The sequence below is a fragment of the Equus przewalskii genome, chromosome 29, assembly GCF_037783145.1.
Source record: "Equus przewalskii isolate Varuska chromosome 29, EquPr2, whole genome shotgun sequence".
Classification (NCBI taxonomy): Eukaryota; Metazoa; Chordata; class Mammalia; order Perissodactyla; family Equidae; genus Equus; species Equus przewalskii.
This window is the reverse complement of record NC_091859.1, coordinates 27633597-27654588: the sequence shown is the minus strand read 5'-3', so window position 1 is coordinate 27654588 and position 20992 is coordinate 27633597. Positions and strand designations below refer to the sequence as shown.

The 20992-nt window shown below is 41.4% G+C and overlaps 1 protein-coding gene across 3 annotated transcripts in view; it reads left to right on the top strand.

The window, feature by feature from the left end:
- The first annotated feature begins 11756 nt into the window (after positions 1 to 11756).
- Positions 11757 to 20992, top strand: part of C29H12orf42 (chromosome 29 C12orf42 homolog) — a 164975-nt gene continuing 155739 nt past the window's right edge. For 2 of the 3 annotated variants that reach the window (XM_070599694.1, XM_008526301.2), the window contains exon 1: positions 11757 to 11922. In XM_070599694.1, coding sequence (XP_070455795.1) covers positions 11779 to 11922 — 144 coding nt within the window. In that variant the 5' untranslated portion in view covers positions 11757 to 11778. The remainder of the gene's footprint in view (positions 11923 to 20992) is intronic. The other variant, XM_070599695.1, reaches the window with a different exon arrangement.

The window sequence follows — 20992 nt, the reverse complement described above, 5'->3', positions numbered from 1 at the left end:
TATCCACAGGTTGATTGTATTATGTCCTTTAATTATGATGATAAAATATTAAATAGCTCATCAAGTTACTCATTTCTTATGTTTGCAGGTCCTCTATTAAGATTTTGTCGCAATATTTTTTTTGTTTGTCCAGCTTTCGTTAAAACGAGATTCTAAGGACTCACCGTGCTATATTGTATCTCTACAACAAAGCAAAAAGCTCACTCCAACACACTTATATCCTCTCACACATCTTATACACGATGTTAGCTGGAGCACAAATATAAAATATTATTTAGTCTTTCTCTAAGTGAAATCGCCGTTGAGTTAAAAATCCAGGAAGCACTCCTATTCTCCATATAAAGTGGAAATTAATAGCCTGCCTTTCCTTTTTTAAAATAGATTATGGTTCCATTATGCATAGAACCTCACATATGATAGTTTGCTTTCTTGTTCCAATGAAACATTCCTTTTTCTTAAATACAGTTTGCATATGCAACTTAGCATATCATTAGAAAGCAGGCAGTTTGAAAACATAATATTTGTAGTTCACACTTTTTTGGAACCACCCCTTCTGCAGCAAAGGACTTGATTTGCACTTCACTGATGAGGGGCCAGAGCACGGAGCGATTTAGCTTTTCAAGCTCAGATTCAACTCCAGTGTGCTGGAATGGAATACAAAGTACAGCTCTGCATTCATTATCACTTAATTATACAACTAGTTGGGTTTTCAAAGCCATTCTCCTCCCCAAAGCAAAATCGGTGCCAGGTACACTTTTGTTTCCCTGGAATGACATTTTCATATTAAGAATAAAATTTTAAGTCTTCCTTCTGTTGCAAACTTAGGGATATTCTTATGTCACTTTTTCCCCCGTGATCTATTTGGGAGCATAGGCCATTATTCATTTTTTTCCCCCCAATAAGTTGTTCTTAGATGTAAAACAACAACCGTAGTCTTTGCCTTCCAAATGATTAGCCAAAGAGGAAAATAATCAAACGCAGTTTGTGCTTCTCTGATTTCATATTTATTGCAAGTTTGAGAGGCACTAACACAAAAACTAACAACAATGAATCTTTACATTTTCTAGCCCAGGGTTTTTTAGCCTCGGCACTATTGATATTTGGGGCTGGATAGTTCTTTGTTGTAGGGGGCTGCCTTGGGCGTTATAGACGGTCCGCAGCCTCCTTGGCATATCCACGAGATGCTGGTAGCCCTCTCTCCCCTTCTCCCCCCGCCAGTTGGGACAACCCAAAAGGTCTCCAGACATTGCTAAATGTCCCCTGGGGGCAAAATGGCCCCTGATTGAGAACCTCTGGTCTACAACTATGAGAGGTTAAAACAATAATTATTTATGCGCTATGGTTTTGAACTCTTTCTCTATGGGTATATTTGGGAATTGTTTTTCAATACTCAGTTTTTCATTTTAGAGCATATAGCAGACTTCTAACAGGCTGTTTGGATTTAGAAGTTTATATACAATTTCCCTCTACAAGCTTGTGTAGAATTGCCTAGGGACAACCTCCCTCAGCTTCTGTCCTTGTTCCCCCCAGCTCCCACTTATTTTCTATACAGGAACAGGAGAGATCCTTTCAGTGACATCAGATCATATCTCTCCTCTTTTCAAAACCCTTCAATGGCTGCCACCTCACTCAGAGTCAAAATAAAGCCTTTACAATGCCCAGGGGGCCCTGTAGGATCTGGCCTCCCTCCTAACTCTGATTTTACCTCCTGCGGATCCTTCCTCACGTGTCCCAGGCACACTGGCCTCGCCTCCTGGCTGTTCTTGACCCTGCCCTGTGCACTCCCACCTCGGAGCTTTTGCATTTGGCCTCCCCTCTGCCGGGAACACCTTCCCTCAGGAGCTGGGCGGCTTGCTCTGGCACTCTCTTCTGGTTTCTGCTTAGATGAGAGGCCTCTCCTATCAACCCACCGCACCCCCCCCCCCCCACTCCCTGTCCCCCTCATCCTGCTTTATTTTTCTCCAAAACACATGGCACCTCGTGGCATACTACTTGTTTTTTTCCTCCACTGGAATGCAAGCATCAGGAGGGAGACACTGCCTCTTATTCAGAGTTGTGTCGCAGTGCCCGGCACCTCGACCTGTCCAGCATGCATTTGGTGCTCAATAAATCCTTGTTTAAGAATTGAATAATCTTCCTGTTAACAAATTTCATTCAAATGGGTTTTGGTTCTGTCTTAATTTTCTTCCCAAATTAGAGTACCCCAGATCCAGAGATGGACTATAACCCATCCTCAGAGAAAGAGCCAATTTCCTAATCTCAGGGTGAAATATTTATTTTTTTGTTATTGTTTTTGAGGGGAAGGCTGATCATAGCACCTGCTTTTATTCATCAGGACTTTTCCAGTTGCAAGAAACAGAAAATCTAACTCAGATGGGCTTAAGCAAAGAGAGGATGGTATTTGCTCATGTAACTGAAATCCAGGGACACATCTGGCTTGAATGGCTAGATCAGTTATGAAGTCACGTCCTCGGGAAACTTTTTCTTTCTTAGGTCTGTCTCCTTCCCTATGGCATCATTCCATTTTCATATAATGGTAAGAAATGGCCAAAGGGAGCTATAGGTTTCCCTTCTGCCAGCTTAGCAAACCCCATGGAAAGAAAGTTCCCTTTTCCTTAGGGTTCACGCAAACATTCTGACTCTCCTCGGCCTGGCTGGGGTCACATGCCCTTCTCTGAACCAGTCACTGTGTCAATTCAAGGACACATGCTCCACTGGACACATGAACTGAGAGTGGAGGGTGAGCATCTCCCCAAAGGAATACCAGCAATCTCTCCCCTGAAGAAGCAGGAAGGAGTGCTGGGCAGACAAAGTAGTAGGTGTCTACTACACTGGTCAGACCAGCTTCACCTCTACCCCAACAACAGCATCCTTACAGATTCCCAAAGCCTCATTGGAGAGCAGACCACCTGGGCTGTTTGCTATAAATTCCATAAAAGAAACCAAAATATCACTGAAAATGTAATGAGAGGGAGAAAATTGAATATACGAGTACTTCTCAGGAGAGTACGATAGTGAAAGGAATGAAGATATGGCCAATCCACTTGGGAAGGGGCCAAGACTCCCAAGGAGCTGGCTCAAATATGAACACTCTTATTTCCCAAACTGCTCTCTAAGGAGATGGGGTCAGGGTACCTTCAGGGCTCTTGTTTTGCAGAGTAGATTAAAGCACACTTGAGACAAGAGTTTACACTTCCATTACATACAAGTGAAGCCAAGGCTGTCATTGTCTCCCTCCCCCCAAAAAACATATAAGTTAAAAAAGTATATTTATATGTTTAAAGACTTAATGTAAATATAAAGGAGTGTGAAATTTTAAATATTTAACGAATAGCAGTTTGAAAAGCTATCAAAGCCATTACAGTACCAGGAATCTCACGTTATTGGCCAACTTGCAGGCCAAGGAACGTTTGCCTATCTGGCCCTGCTTTCGTTTGCAGGAACTTTTTGAAGCTGCACCAACATCCAGAGGCTCCTTCAAGTAACTGAATGTGTTTGTTTATGCCTCTAGAGAGCGTAGGAGTAGAGTTGGGAGAAAGAAGAAAAAAGGGAGTTGCGCACTGGAGTGAGCCATCTTGGAGTAACTTACAGCCCCAACTGAGGGTTTAAGGGTGTTTCTACAGTGTGACAATCTTTGTTACATCTCAATTTTATACATATATATATATATATATATACACATATACACACACACACAAACATTATATATACACATGTATTATATAATTTTATTACATATATTTTATGGTTATATAAATGTATATCATACTATAAATTATATAAAATATATGTATAATTTTATTAAATGTATATAAAACTTGTTTTGGTTCCCTTTGACCTCTTCAACCTTCCAAGCATCACTGGGATTCAACTGAAGGTCACAATGAGACTAACATCTAGTGTGAATGAAATTCTCTTTTCTTCTCAAAGGTGTTCCAATCCTCCCCCTATTTCTTCTCTGGGGATTTTCAAAATTAGAGCTTCATCTGTGAGTCTCTTGAGAGTCAGGATGGTCAGGCCTGTTCCCTGGCCTCAGGGAAGGGAACCTGGACAACTCCCCAAAGTGGCCAGATAACCTCTTTCACTTACTAGTTTGGGAACACCCAACAGTCTCTCGATAGAAGAGGGGGCTGGACCTGATGTGCATGGACAGAATACAAAAGAGAATGGCAGTGTGTGTGACTGGGATTAAGGATGGGCCAAGAACCAAACTGCAGCCATTTAAAGAAGGGGCCAAATATAAGAGAATTGATTTTGCATCGAAGTTTTCTCTTCTTGAATGTCTATGATCTGGCTTCTCTCTTGAGCCTACAGCACAAAGGAAAGGAACTCAGGGCAGGGGTGTGATACTGAAATTTTATCACAAATGATTGCTTCAGGGGGATGTAAGGAAAATTATATCCCCATGTCAGAACTCCCTGGGTTCAGAAAGTCTAAAGGTCTAAGATGAAACGAGATGTGGAAATTGTTACTATGTTTTCAGGGAAGAAAAGAGATAGCCGCTCTGTTGGGATTTATTGTATCCCATTTATGGGTGTGACCTCTGAATGCCAGCTGGGTTGCACTGTTCAAAACAGAAATTCACAATAAAAACGGGGTTGGTTAGGGTCAATGTAGCCACTCATCGTATCCAGTACCTTCTCTGTTCAGAACTGATGCTGAATTGGTTCAGGCTTGGAAACTCACTTTGATTTACCATTTTCTTTTTTTTGCCAGCATCATCCGTATTTCACGCAAGGATGCTTTTCTCGTTGTTGCTCAAATTGCATTTTCAAGGCTGTCTATAGGTGTTCAAGCTTGGCTTTGGGGCTGAGCTTTATTTTTTCCCTTTGAAGATGGCAGATTTGGAGGTGTTCCAGGAAAATAGTTCTTCCTTGAGGCTCTCAGTTGGGTGGTGATTAACTTCAGAAGAAGTGAGATGCTTTACAGATTATTCTTGTATCTCCCCTCCCCCTGCCCGCGGATTCTTCAGCAACAAACATTGCATAATGGGAGCATAAGGTAGTTTAGGGTTGATAACTGCCAAATGGTACAGATGGGAAGGGGCATGAGGCATCCCCGGTGTGACAAGATCACTCTAGGCATACAGCTGCCATGCTGAGCGCTTTAGGAGCACTATCTCCTTCCAGCATCAGATGGCTGGGTTTAAAGACCATCTCAATCACCTATTGGCTCTGTGGCCTTGAGCAAGTTCCTTAACATCCTTATGCCTCAGTCTGCCTCATCTATAAAATGGGGAAAATGATAGTGGCTGCTATCAAATAATTGCACAAGGTCATGCAGTTGGCAAGTGGCCAAGCCAGGACTTGAAACCAGGTGTCTCTGCCTCCAGTGCTTAGGTTATTGATCCTTCTGTATTATGCTGCCTTAAAGGAGCTCATAGTGCAGAAGGGAAGATACATATATTTATAGGTAACTGTAACGTCCAGAAAGAGAGAAAAGAAGAAAAGTCCTAGGAGAGATTCTGTCTAGATAGAGAGATGAAGGACATTTCAGAGAAGAGTGACATTTCTTCTCAGCAGTGTTCTGGACAATTCCAATTCAGTCAGTCTTACATTGACTGAATCGCATTTCCAGTTATTGGTTGTGGGCTTTCAAATTTGGCTTGGGACATTTTTTCCTACTTAAGTGTTAAATTTGGAAGCAACCGTGGAAATGACATCCCCAAGGACTTAGAATTTTGCTAAGGCAAACTCAAAAGCTTGTAAAGCTGCTGGGAAATCATTTCTCCACGATTCCCATGTTCACCCTGGCAGGAAAACAGCCCCTCCACTCACCAGATTGATTAACTTTTGCTAATTTTGTGGCCGCTTTCCATTCCTTTAGTGTTTGTATTTTCATAACCACTAAGTAAGAATTTAATCTTACAGTTCCTCATGACATTAGATATTTTCCCAATAATTTTAAGTCCCCATAGGTTCTCCAGTTTCTTTGTAACATGTGTCTCTATTTTTTTCATCCTATTAGTTTATTGAGTTCACCCCTAGGGGTCCATCCTTCACTTCATCTTTTTACTAGAAGGGTCACAACTTCTTCAAACAGATTGGAGGAATTTTTGGCTTTGTTCCTAGCAGGTTCTCTAGAATTTGTTGATTGAAGACATGATAGTAATCTATTGCTTTGAAATTATGCTGGGTTTGTGATATCTGCTATAGCTGCCAAACTGAACTACAAAAACTCAGAAGGAAGAAAATGCTAACAACGAGCCACAGCACACTTTAATATGCGTACTATTCTTCCCTCACCCCTTATCCCATAGACCAGGGTTCCCAAATTGGTGCACATCAGAGTCCTTACGGGTAGCTTAATAAAAGTACAGATTGACATGCCCTACCCACCCCCAGGAATTCTGATTTGGAGATCTGGGGACGATCTGGGATAAGTGACAATGGGATGTGATAGACAGTTGAAGGGAGACTGGTAGAAAGGAGGGCTGCTATTTTATATGCCCAGCACGGGAAGTCCTCTCTGAGGAGGCACAGTTGATTTGCACCGAGACCTGAATGATCCCAAAGTGCAGGCTCTATGAAGACCTGGGAAAGAACATTCCAGGCAGACAGAACAGCAAGAGCACAAGTGTGTGTTTGTGAGGGAGAAAGGGAAACAGTGAGACTGAAGAACGGGGAGTGTCCAAATCACGTAGTCCTTTAAGGGCCATTTCAAGGAGTTTCTGTTTCATTATAATTGCGCTGTGTCATGATCTGATTTACGTTTTTACAAGATCACTCTGAGCACTGTATGGTGCATGGCGTGTGCATAAACGGGTTGGAGACTATCTGGGAGTCTTGTTGAGAGCTGACGGTGGAGATCACGTCTACGGCAGAATGGAAGGATGAGTAGGAGTTGGCGAAGTGAGGGGATGAGAGTGGTGTGTTTCAGGAAGAAGCAAGTGCAAAGCCCGGAGGTGGAAAGACTATTCTAGAATTGAAAGAAGGCGAGGGAAGAGCTGCAGAGGAAGATGGAGTCTGGATGACATGGATTCCGTGGATTATCATGGGAAAAATGGTTGAGTATAAAACATCAGCCAGGGTGGGCTGAAGGATACTGACATCTTTTGAATGACTACCTTGCCGTAGGCATAGTCACTTTCCATATGTTAATAATGCAGCCTGCTCTGATTTTTCCAAGAAAATCTAGAAATTTGGATTTTTGTTTCCTATTTTTAAATGTTGGCAAGCTAGTTAAAAACAACAACAACATTTTTTTAACCCAGTGTGAGCTAAAGAAAAGACGTCTGTGGGCTGGATTTGGCTTGTGGCTTCTAGTTTGTGGCCATTGAGAAGCATGACAACCAAACCAAATGATGCCTTTGTGCACATTAGGGAAGGTCTCCTTCTCTCTGTACTTCGCGGGTTTCTCACGGAAAATTTCTTATTATATATACATATCAGTGATGACTGTGATAAACATGGTGCTACAAGAGCTGGGCAATGTATAGTTTGCACGCGTTAGCAGCCCTACCTTTGAACAAGAATATAGAATGAGAAGAAGTGACAGGAAAATATGAAATAGACAAGGGCAGTGGTGTGCTGGAGCCAACTTGGCTGGCTCATCAAAGCAGACTGTGTACACCTTTTCCCAATTCTATACTCACAAATGTCACACCAGAAGATTGAAACCAACCATGATGGGACTATTTACACCAGGGAAATTGGCAAATGCTACCAATCAAGGCTTTATCCTCCCAGAGAGCTGGTTGTCAAACATTTACCAAGGTACTACTGGACAAGATCATATCGTAGAGGCCTTGAATAACGAGAAACGAGAGAGTAACCTAATCAGAACTCCTCCGCATTCCTGGCCTCATTCCAAGCTCCCTCCATTTCTGACCTCACTAAAACTCTGTTTTCCTTTGAAGAGGTGACTTCTTTTGTCTCCTCCTGGAGTGGAAGCTGTTCAACCTCACTCATCCATCTCCAGGCATAGAAGAAAGAAGGGAAGATCATAATTTTGTCCCCCTTTGCCTCTTTCAACTGTTCCTCCTCTGATCTTCAATAACCCCTCTCCTTGGACATTCTTGGTATGATGCTCAAACATCCTTTGCCTGACCATTGAGTGGAATTACTGCTGATTCCCCCAAATGAGAGTTCCGGTGCCTCCCTCCCAGGCTCCCCATTGGCTCCAAGGGTCAACAGCTTCCTGGGAGACTCAGTGCTCATGTGGATGATCCATTAAGCATCCTAATCTCATGATCTTGTAACTTCATCAATGTCAGGGACATTTCACTTCTGCTTCACTTCAGACACACTCATAGTCACACCCTGGACTAAAAAGCCAACTTTGGAACTGCTGCATGTTTGAAATGTGGTTACGATGACACTTTTTCTGCAGGTTCAAGGTAAGGATTCAGTGACATGATGTATGGAAAGTGTCTAGTAAATGCCTGGCATATAATAGATTTCCAACACATACTTCTTTCCTTGTCTTTTTTTTTTTTTTTTTCAAATTTTAAAGACACAATCACACTTTTGAAACCCTGGTATTTCTTCCTCCTTTATTTTGAAGTTTCATTTGAATTGGACGAAAATGTCTGAGGCTGCAGTAAACTTTCTGCTCGGTGACATCTTTAGGAATCTGTGTTCTCTCCAGCGCTTGGGAGCTGCTGGCATCCAATATTATTGGCAGCAATTGTGCTAACATGCACAACACAATACCCACCCTTTTAATTACAGAACATTCTTGCAGGAAAGTGACACTGATTCTCATCTGATTAATATTTATAGTTTTCACTTTTGGCTAAATGCCAGCTATCTTCATCATGTGAATTTCCTCAGCTTCCCAGCTCCTTTGCCCCTTCCCTTCCATTAGTTGATTTGTGCGAGCATATATCTTTGTTTTACCTAGTCCAGGAGTGTCATGGATTCCCTAAATCACAAGCTTGGTACCCATAACGGTCTTTTAATGGGAAACTGTATCTAAATGTAAGTGAGCAATGAGGCATTTTGTGTGGCTTTTAAGAAAAACACTTGAATGCTTACATTAGAGGGGGTGCAGGCCAGGGTCGCCATTCACCATAACTTTGATCATTGCCCCAAACTAGTTTCCCTGCTGAGTAAATAAAGGAGCATTAGATATCTCTCATCTGTGCCCTCCTTTTTGCTTTCTTTCTAAATCTTTCATTTGCTCATCTTAGGATCCAAAAATCTGTATTCTGACATTTGAGTCATATTTTAAGCAGTTACTGCAAAGGTATTTTTTCACAAACTTTTGCAAGTATGTGATGTGTTGGCCATAGTAACAGTTACGATGCACACTTTGTTATATATTATCATTTAAAAATATCCAAATTCAGATGTACCAGAGGTGAAATTACTTTCTCTGAAGCAGAAAGGTCATACATATTAAGGATTCTATCTTCCGTCTCTTATCCTCCATTTTACTACCAATGCCACTGATCTCATTTAAGTCCTCACTATTTTGTGCGTGGACAATTTTGATAGCATCCTAACCGCTCTCCTTGACTTTTTTCCATCCAAACTCACACTCTCCTGTCTAATAACATTTAGTGATGACCCCTTGCCCCCGGCTCTAGTTTTCAAAGAGTGTTCCAAGGGGCATAGCAGGGCACCCCAGCAGTGCCTAGATGGTGAGGCTGTGGCCAGAGGACAAGGTGTCAGGTCCTACCCCTGCTTCAACTAGGCAGCTCTGCTTTGACCAATTTTATTATATTTGGGTTTCTTGCAAGATTCTGTTTAAAAACAAGCATTCTACTGTTGAAAAGCTATTGGTCATTAAGACAAAATCCACATTCTTGTCATGATATTCAAATCCCTTCTCTACATGCCTCCAAATAGGCACTCCATCTTCCTCTTTTCTCTTGTATTATTTTGCTCACAATTAATTGCTCACTAATCATACCTTAAACACACGTCCCAGAGCCTTTGTTCATATTGTCTTTGTCTGGCATATCTTCCTCTCTTTGTCTACTTGGAAAACACATCATTCATTCATTCAACAACTATTTATTGAGCATCTGCTATGTGCCATGCCCTGTTTTAGGTGATGGGGACTCCAGCTCATTTTTCACGGCCCAGTTTATGACATGTCTGTGGCGCTATCCAGGCAAAATTATCTGATGCCTCCTCTATACTTCCATGATCTTTTTCTTACTGACATTATTTTCTAATGAATTACATTATGCTCTGATTTTTTGTGTGTGTGCATTTTCTTTTTTTGAGGGAGCTATCCATATCTTATTTATGGATATATTTTTTCCCTTTTATCAGAGCAGTTGATTAGGTGCTCAATACATGTTTATTGGGTAAATAAATAGTTGATTTTTTAAAAATCAATTTAACCCTATTAAACAGTGAGCTCCATAAGGGTGGGGATTTTTGTCTAGTTTGCTTGACACATGGTAGGTGTTCAATGATTATTTATTGAATTGATGAAGAGTTCTTATCTCTGCTGTGAAGCCATCAGCTGTAGGAGCGGTAATAGAGTGGAGAAAGGGGATTTTGGGGTGTTCTTGATGTGGAAAGCTGCTCCTCTGGGAGCTCAGAGGGGTTAAGAGTGCTCTGGGCAACCCCACCCTTTGTACAGTCTTGGGCTGGTCACTTAACTTTGGGTTTCAATGACCTTGTCCACTGATAGGATGGTTGGACTCAGAACTCGTCCCTTCTCAAAGTGGGACTGACGCCATGATTCTATGTATTTGGAATTACCTTGTGCCCTCGACGAATACGCCTTCTCAGAACTCTCAACTCTAGTTAATGAAAGTCACAATTAAAAGCAGTTTTGGATGAGTAGAAGTTTCTTTATCTTTTGATCAAGTTTATACAAAAGAACACTCATTCTTTTCCCTTCATCTATTATGTCAAACCACATGGATATTTTGATAGTTGACTTTTTTCTCTTGCATATAAGTGATAGGAGGAAAGTGATAACTTAGTAGGACTGTCATTTGCTGCGTGGAAACAGCAAATTAAAAAAAATCATTTTAATTATTAAATTAGTCTAATTCATGGTGTTCATGAATTAGAAAAATCTAGCTCATGAACTAGGAATCATAAAAGTATGGGAGAAATTTTATTTGATGATCATGAGATTTTAGCTGGAGACAGAAGGGTCAATATCACAAACTAGTATTTGGTGTAACTTTAAGGGTTTAGTTAAAGAAAAGAAAAATGGACTAAAAGACAGGAGGAAATTTGAGAAAGCTAATGCATAATTTAATAATTCCTTCAACGCAAAGGATTGATTTGAAAAGAGGCCAATTTCTCTGCTTCTTCAGAAAGCAGAACTGCAGGAAACTGGTTTTTGAGTTACTAAGTTAGTCAAAGAAAGACTGCTGATTCCTCAAGAGTTGGCAGACCCTGGAATGACATCTTGACCAGCTGGGGGTGGGAGTACTAATGGGAAAGAACAGAGGACAGATTTTCCTGGAAGTTTCTAAACCAGAGAGCATGGCTTTGGATCAAATGTATCCCAAAGTGGCCTCTGTTCCATCTACAGCCTAGCTCTGCCCCCTGCTGTTGGCTGCATTGCTGACTGCATTTCTTATGTATTCAAATTTACTTTGAGCGCTAGGAAGAGCAATAGCTGGAAGGGGGATTTCAGGATTTCTGGGGAATTTTATCTTCAAACTACTACCTCCGTGGAAAAACAACCCGTTCTAATAAACCTCGGGACGTCGTCCCCCAAAGAACAGGTGTCACTCATATTCTGGGTTGAAGGCTTCCCCAGTCTTGGCGTTGGGCGGCAGATCAGAACGTCAGACGAGAGGTGTGGAAGTTATTCGTGACTTGGGTGGCAGGAGCCGGAGGGGTTCTATCTGTAATGCTGACCACACTGTGGTTGCCCAGCGACTGCAGGGTGCTCAGAACCTCCCAGGGTTCTCCCCCAGGGAGCAGGATGGACCGGCCAGTTCCCCGGGAGGAGGCTGCCGGTCGCATTTCTGGGACACGGCCCATGCCGCTCCAGGTAGACGCGGGGGTCGTGCTTCTAGCCCTCTGGGTGGGTTGCGAGGGCCAGACCTTGGCTCTCTGCTCCTCTTCGGGACTCCAGCCACCTCCGCAAGCAGAGGCGGCTCGGGCGCCTTTGCAAGGCACGAGGGGCAGCTGCGAGCTACAGAGTCCGCCACGGTGGTCGCTGGCCCCCTCCGCCGAGCCGACCTGTCCTGGGGCTGCGGGCGGCTGAGAAGCGCCTCGCCCCCGCCGCCGCGGCCGGGACCGAGACGCACACGCTCCTTAATCCCCCGCCCCCCGTTGCCCCGGCGACGGCCCAGACGAGCAGGTGATGCATTGACAGCGAGCAGATGGTCCCCCGCGGAGGCGAGCGCTGCCCACAATGCGCCCCGCGCGGCGATCCCACTGTCGCCCTCCCCTCCCGGCCGGCCCTGTGCGGCCCGCATGCTAATACGGGGGTGGGGGGTGGGGGGTGGGAGTGCGGCGGGGGCGGGGCCTCGGGGCGGCGGAGGGCACGCCCCGCCTTGCTCTTTGGAGGCCGGCTCACCTCTGTTTTCTAAATGCCCTCCCCAAATCCCCGCGCCTTAAGAGTTCCTCTTTTTAAGTACACCGAGAGACGCTCTCCCCGCCCAGCCTGCTCCGGCTTTCTTCTAATTCTCCCCGAGTGGTTAATTTCCGTTGAGATAAACGCTTAACTCCCTCCGTCCGTGCCTCTTACCCCATTCTGCAGCCCCTGCCCACATCTGCTCCCTGCTGGCATTTAATATTCAATCTTGGAAGACCAGAGGAATGGATTTCCCACCGCGCCCCCAGCCCCCGCCCTTCCTTCTAGAGTTGGCATTGACACTTGCTAAATGTGTATAGACATATTATTTATCTCGCATCCCCCAACCCCAAGCTTCTCTTGGCCTTTCTTTCTGGAATTTCAAAAATAAATCACTCTTCTCCCGAGACTACTGCGCTGCTCCCTCCCGGGAAACCCCCCCATTCGCATACCCTCCTCCTCCCATTCATTTGACCCCCCCGCCCCCCCTTTACCCTATTCACCGCTGTGTGGCAAATTGAGGCCATCTTATAGTAAGGGCATGAAAACTGTTAGGCACTATTCACAATTTTAATACTAACTTCATAGCTGTCACATAAATTCATTCCCGAGCCTACTCTATAATGGCTAAGAAGGAACTTTAAGGGAAGGGGGAAAAAAAATCTGAAGACACTGCTATGGTGTCTTTCTTTGATTTGCAGGTGTTTTTTGAAACCATTGCTACAGTAACTGCAGATAGCTTTTTCTAGCTGCCACATAGAGAGCGTTTAAAAAAAACACCCATCCTCTTGCTTTTTATTTTACAGTAGATAAAAAATGCCAATAAAGGCTTTAAGAAAAAGAATGGAGAGAGAAAGAGAAAAAGAGACTAGTGAATAAAGTTGGGACAATACGGGGTCACAGAGCTGTCGAAACTAATGTCATAGTGCGGCTGTTGGGCAGGAGTACAGAAAACTTCTTGTTTCTTGATTTTTATGGAGATTTGGTCTAAGGCATAGAGCACTGTCTGAACAGGTTTAGAACAAGTGGCAAAGAAAGAACTCTTCACAGTAAGCTCTCTTCTGATGGGCTTTATGCCCGCAAACACCTGTGATTTACAAAGAGGCCTTGCTGAGGACAAAGGGAGGGAGAGGGCCAGGCTATTGTGGGGAAATGATGCCTCATGTACCCCTGGGCGTAAGAGAGGGCTGTTTTATTTTAAAACTTGTCTTGGATGCTTGCTATGCAAACTTACAATGAGAAAAGAAGCATTAGACTCTTCAGTGGCTCAGAATGACTTTTTCAAATGCTTCTAACTCATTTTGAACCTTCATTTTGATACGTTCTCAAACTAGAGAATATGGTCAAACTAGAGAATATCGTAGTCACTGGAATTCAAAGAAAATCAACTTACATAAATTTTGAAGATAAGGGAGTTAGAAATCATTATCTAAGACCTAGAAATAAGTGGTTAGAATGTTCACTGGAGGGGTGTACAACATTTGCATTTATTTAAAAATTTTATGCACTTTTCTGTCCAGTAAGGTTAGTAATTTTATGCCTATTTTCTTTCAACCTCTTGCCTTTTTCTCATCTTTTGAGGTTTTTCCCCCCTTTTTCTTCTCTTTTTTGGCTTTGCTTTTTCTCTGTTCTTTGTAGTTTCTTTCCCAATAATTTAGGGAGACAGGCAAAAATATTCAAACATAAGGCAGTAAAATAAAGAAGTACAAGTTGGGGGAAATTCTCTTTGGATGGGGTGGCCAACGAGAGACTCTTGAAAAAGATTGCATGTGTGAAGCAAATGAAAGAGCAGAGGGAAGAGTCAGTAAGCAGAGGTGTGTGCAGAGGCTCTAGGGCAGAAAAGAGCTTCAAGGATCCTAAGTCGCTGAAAGAAGGCTCGTATGGCTGGAACATTGAGAGAGTGGGGAGCATACTGTGAGATGAGGTGGAGAGGTTAGTCAGGACCACATGATGGAAAACTGTGTCGGACATAGGTATAGACTGGATTTTAGTCTAACAGAAATAGGGAGCTACTGAAGGATTTTAAGTGAAGGAACTCCATGATCAAATTTATATTTTAAGAAGATCATTACTGCTGCTGTGTGGAGTATGGATTGAATGATGGAAAGAATTGGCAGTGCAATGATTGGTTAGGGAGCTCTGAAGAGGCTGTTATAGCAATCCAGATAGGAAATAATGGTGTCCTGGATTAAAGTGATATTAATGGAAATGAAGAGAATGGATGAATTTGCGAGTCTGTCATATCCATGGGGGATACATTTCAAGACCCCCAGTGGATGCCTGAAACCATACTGAACCCTATGTATATTATGTTTTTTCATGTATGTACATATTTGAGGTATGACAGCAAAACCAGCATGAATTTCTTTTTCATTCTTCACAATTTCATGGGTAGAAGATTCGTTCTTACTGTAGATCTTAGCAACCTCAGCATATGATTTTTTTCTTTATTAAGATGAGAACTTTCACCTTTTCATTTAAAGGAAGCACTTTATGGCTTCTCTTTGGCATATCCAAATTACCAGCATCACTACTCTTGCTCTTTGGGGCCATTATTAAGTAAAATAAGGATTACTTGAACAGAAGCAATGTGATACTGTGACAGTCGATCTGATAACCAAGACAGCTACTAAGTGACTAACAGGCAGGTAGTGTATGCAGCATGGATATGCTGGACAAAGGGAAGATTCGCATCCCAGGCAGGAGGGAGTGGGATAGCATGAGATTTCATCATGCTACACAGAATGGAACACAATTTAAAACTTACAAGTTGTTTATTTATGGAATTTTCTGTTTAACGTTTTTGGACCGTGGTTGGCCTCAGGTAACTGAAACCTCAGGCAGAGAAACTGTGGATAAGAGGGGACTACTGTACTTTAGAGAAAGAATGGATAAGACTTGATGAATGGGAGTTTGAGTGAGGTGATGAGAAAAAGGGAGGAATCAAGGAGAGCATGTAGGTCTGGACAACTCTGCAGATGGTGGTCACATTATGGAGATGAGGAAGAGAACAGAGATGGGACACAGGCTTGAATAAGGGCACAAATCAAGAATTCTGTTTCAGTTTGTTAATTTGAGCTGTTATTGACAAGGCCAAATGGAGATGGTAGGCTTAGTGGCAGACACTTGACCAGCCCTAGGCCCTTGTCATACTCTCGGCTTTTCAGGATCTGTGATGTGGCTTAGCATGAAGGCATGAACTGGGCTAGTAAGATTCCCTACCTCCTGAATCGGAACTGGAAATACTGAGACAACCTGGCAATTAGCATCAGAGGAGGAGCTGAAAAATCATGAGCTGGAGCAAGGACCATTAAGGATCATGACCAAACGGATGACATGAATAAGCAGAAGCTACGAAGCATGTTTGAGGGGGAAGAAATTATTTGTTAGAGGGAAGAGAAGATGGCAGAGAAAAGTAAGTTTATGTAAAGAAACTGTGCCATGTGACTAGAGTAATATTAGAGTGAAGATCTATAAAGCCATGAAGTTGAAGTCTTTACAGTTGCTTCTGACCCAGACTGAATCTCTTATTTTAAACTGTGAAACAACAACGACATGCGAATTGCTGAAGGTTGATTTAAGATAAAAGATAAACCACAAACAAATAAAATTGAGAATGGGAAGAGGTCTCAAGTTAGGAGTGATGTTTGAGAAGTCAATAGTTCCTTCTTTCCCCTTAGCATCCTGCTTCATAGAGTAAAGGCTTGCTGTACATCAACTTGTTAGCTGTGTCACTGTAGGCCGAATGAAACTCCAAGTAAAGGGCTGCCCAGTAAAGATGAATTGGGGATTGAGGCTTTAACTTTTAACCCAGAGTTTCCCTCTCTCTAATCTAAATTGACTGAAGATAACTCAAAGTCACAGTGGAGAAGCTGAGTAGATAAAATGGTGACTGGCAGGCCTATTTACCAATGTCTGTAAGGTCTGCTTGCCATATACAAACCCAGCTTGTTGTGTCTGGGCACAGGAAGGCAGAAGAGAAGGCAACGTAAAAACAGAGGGTGAGAGATATACCCTTATTACTTTTTTAAATAGTGTCTAACTCCTGCTAAATTTGGCCCAACAGATATAAGCCTTTCTCCAATCTCACCAATTATCTCTTGAGGGGAGGAGTGTTTGTTTCTATATTTTCTCTTGAGCAGAACAGAAGCTACTACAACTACAATTTTAAGGAAGTGGAATGGATGAACCAGAGTTTCCTCTTGCTATAGTACATAGAGAGATATAAAATGTAAGAAACCACGATGTAGACTTTTGTGGTAAGACGTTTAAAAGCCTCAATAAAATTATCATATTAATGGGCAAAAATAACTAAAATTAACTCAAGGAGAGATAGAAGACCTAACTAGAACAGTAGTCATGACAAAGATGAAAAATGCTTTCAAATAATTAACTCCAAAAAAGGCTCTGAGCCCAAACAGTTTTACAAGTGAGTTCTTTCAATGTTTTAAAGGAACAGAAGTTTCAACATTATAGAAGTTGTTATAGAACATAAAAACTGGTGAAAGTTTTCTAATTTCATTTGATAGCCAAACTGGACAAAGGTAGTGTAATAAAACAAAGTCAACAAACTGTTTTACTCTCAAGTATGAATGCTAATGTCCTAAAAACTCCAGGGACACACTGAATTCATCAGTGTACTTAAAATACATTATCTTAGATAAATATATAAATAATATAAATATCTTATATTTTATGTACCTAGTAGATATTATTTCACTATAGTTTAACCTTAGGAATTATAGGAACCAAATTCATCATAACAGTTAGATGAACAAGAAAAATCATATGAGAATGCTATTAAATACCAAATATTTTATAACATTTAACAACTATTATAAAATTTTTATAAATTAGAAACAGGTAGCTGTTTATTTAATCTAATAAAGAATCTATCTTAATGTAAGAGCCATTATACTTAATGAAAAACACTGGTGGACTTTTAAATTACAAATAAGACAAGAATACATACAATGTCACTATTATTTTAGATTATTCTTAAAATTCTAGGAAAGTAAATAAGACACGAAGCAGAAATGAGTTGAAAAGCCAGTTGAAAAGAAAAGAAGAAAAAGATCATTAATCGCAAATAACGTATTGCTTACCAATAAAATCTGAGAAAAATCAGTGGAAAAATGATCATGTTGAATAAGCTAATTCAATGCCAAATAAAAGAGCAGAAATTTAATAATTCTAAAATATTAACAAACAGAGGTTAGAAAATACAATGGGAGTTTTCTATTTCTAAGGGAATTGCAGACTAATTATCTCATATGACTTTCTAAATTGACAAAACAAAAAATTTAAAAGACTGAATACCAAAGATTTAAGAACAGTGGAATAAACTCCCTAAATGTATAAGAAAGACAATAATTTAAAAAACACACAATAAAAACTAATGGATCAGAAAATAAGTATACAAAAGGGATCAACAAAGGTAAACTTTGGTTCTTTGGAAAGACTAATAAAATTAATAAGACTCTGGCAAGATTTCTCAAGAAAGAAGAGAGAAATGCAATATAAATAATATTAAGAATTAAAACAGGAACATAGGGCCAGCCCAGTGGTGTAGTGGTTAAGTTCATGTGCTCTGCTTTGGTGGCCCTGCGTTTGCTAGTTTGGATCCCGGGCATGGACATACACACTGCCTATCAAACCAGGCCATGGCAGGCATCCCACATATGAAGCAGAGGAAAATGGACACAGATGTTAGCTCAGGGCCAATCTTCTTTAGCAAAAGGAGGAGGATTGGCAGCAGATGTTAGCTCAGGGCTAATCTTCCTAAAAAAAAAAACAACCCAAAACAGGAACATATACTCATACTGAATAGATTAAAAACATAAGTGGATGTGATGTACACTTTAATGCCAAATTTGGAAACCTAGAAAATAAAATAATAATTTCTTAGAAAAATACAATTTGCCAAAACTGGCTCAAAACATCAGTAGCTATATACTGTTAAATAAATTGAATTAGTAGTTATAAATTTTCCTACAAAGGAAAACATCAGAATAAGATGGTTTTACCAATGCAGTCATTCAAATATTTAAAGGACTAGTAATTTCAATCCTATGCAAATTCTGTCAGCAATTAGAAAAAGAAAAGAGAATATTATCCAAGTCATTTTATGATGCTTGCATAACTTGATACCAAAGCAAGGCAAGGACATTAAAGGGGGAAAAAGTCAATTTCACACATGATCATTGAAAAACTAAACAAAATATTAACAAATAAAATTCAGCAACATACTAAAAAGGAGATACTTTATGACCAAGTTATTTTCTTTCCATGAATGCTTGGTCTGTTTGATATTGGAAATTTTATTAATATAACACCACTTTGACAGATTAAAAGGAAAACTATGAGGGGCCGGCCCGGTGGTGCAGCGGTTAAGTTCGCACATTCCGCTTCTCGGCGGCCCGGGGTTCGCTGGTTCGGATCCCGGGTGCGGACATGGCACTGCTTGGCAGCCATGCTGTGGTAGGCGTCCCACGTATAAACTAGAGGAAGATGGGCACGGATGTTAGCTCAGAGCCAGGCTTCCTCAGCAAAAAGAGGAGGACTGGCAGTAGTTAGCTGAGGGCTAATCTTCCTCCAAAAAAAAAAAAACAAAAAAAAAAAATAAAAGGAAAACTATGATCATCTTAATAGATGCAGAAAAGACATTCAATAGAATTCACCATCTTTGCCTAATTAAAAACAAACAACCCCCCCACCAAAACTTTTGCAAACTAGCAATAGGAAGGAACTTGTTTAACCTGATAGAGCAATCTACAAAGAATAATAATAAATAAATAAATATACGGCAAACATTGTACTTGATGGGAGAAATAGTGTATAACTTCCTGTTAACATCAGGAGCAACCAAGCATACCAACTTTTGTGAAGGCTGAAGCTTACAGTATTTGGGGGGCTCCATTCCATGAGGGGTCACACCTTGTGATTCATCAGTATTACCTCCTCTTACTTTTTGCAACACCACCCCTCTTCTTGCCTTTTCTTTTCCAATACCTTTGTAAGCAATTTCCTGTCATAACTTCCTTTTGGTTGAAATATCATAACTCAGTCTTTAATACTACAATTAAAAATTATGTATTGAGGAGTGATATCAGCATCATGGTGGAGTGAACTCTTCCCTTAGACTCTCTCCCCTAAGATACAATGAAAAGGACATTTCTAAACCAACAGAGGACATTCACACAACACAATAGACATCTGAGAGACCCACATAGCCATACATCTGAAGGTGGGGGGTGCTGGATGCGTCCCCTCCCCAGGAGGAAGTGGAAGAAGGTGGGGATATCTCCTCTCCCCCCAGGCAGCAACCTTGGGTGTGAGACTCTGTGCAACTCTGGGAGAAGAGGGGAGAGGGCAGCTCTTTGCAGGAATGCCTTCAATCTCTGAATTGCCCCCAGCCATGGGAAGGCTCCACACAGAGGAGGTTAAGCTATTATGGGGGTGTCTTCATCAGGCCAGCACCCCAGGAGGGCAGATAGCAAGTGTGGAGCAAAACACCACTGGGACTGTGCATGTGAAAGAAAGCACTCCTCCCCCTGCCTGGTGCACCAGCTTGTCTAGTTGGCCAGAACAAGGGACTCTGCTAGAGCGCCTGCACATATGTTAGTAAAGCAGCAGCTGTTAGCAGGCAATAAGAGACAGGCCCTGTAAGCATAGATTCCAAAGGATAGGCACAGATGCCAGAGATCACAGTGGGCTCAGCCTCCCCTGCACCATGGCAGCAGGTGTAATCTGTGACCAGAAGCTACCAATATACAAAGACACAAATCCACTCCATCAAATAATATAAGGAGGTATATTAATACTCCAGACCAGAAGGGAAATGACTAGCTCCCAGAAATCAATCTTGAAGGCACAGAGACTTACAATCTAAATGACAGAGAATTCAAAATAGCCATCATAAAAAAATTTAATGAGTTACAAGAAAACTCAGAAAGACAGTTCAATGAAATCAGGAATAAAATTAATGAACAGAGGGAATTCTTCATGAAAGAGACTGAAACTATAAAGAAAAACCAATCAGAAATGTTGCAGATGGAAAACACAATGAATGAGATAAAGAAAAATGTGGAGTCCTCAAATGACAGAGCTGATATTATGGAGGACAGAATTAACAAGTTGGAGGGCAGAAATAAAGAAATGCTTCAGATGGAGGAGGAGAGAGAACTAAGACTAAAAAGAAATGAAGAAATTCTCAGAGAAATATGTGACTTAGGGAAAGCAACATAGGATTATAGGTATTTAAGTGGGAGAAGAGGGAGAGAAAAGAGCAGAAAGCTTGTTCAAAGAAATAATAGCCAAGAACTTCCCAAACCTAAGGAAGGAATTGTAAGTAATTGTTGAATTGAAGCTGGACTTGTAAGTAAAAGAAGCTAATAGAACACCTAGCTACATCAATGTAAAAAGACCTTCTCCAAAACATATAGTAGTAAAACTGGCAAAAGTCAATGACAAAGAAAAATATGAAGGACAGCAAGGCAGAAGAAAATAACTTACAAGGAACCCTTATCAGACTTTCAGTGGA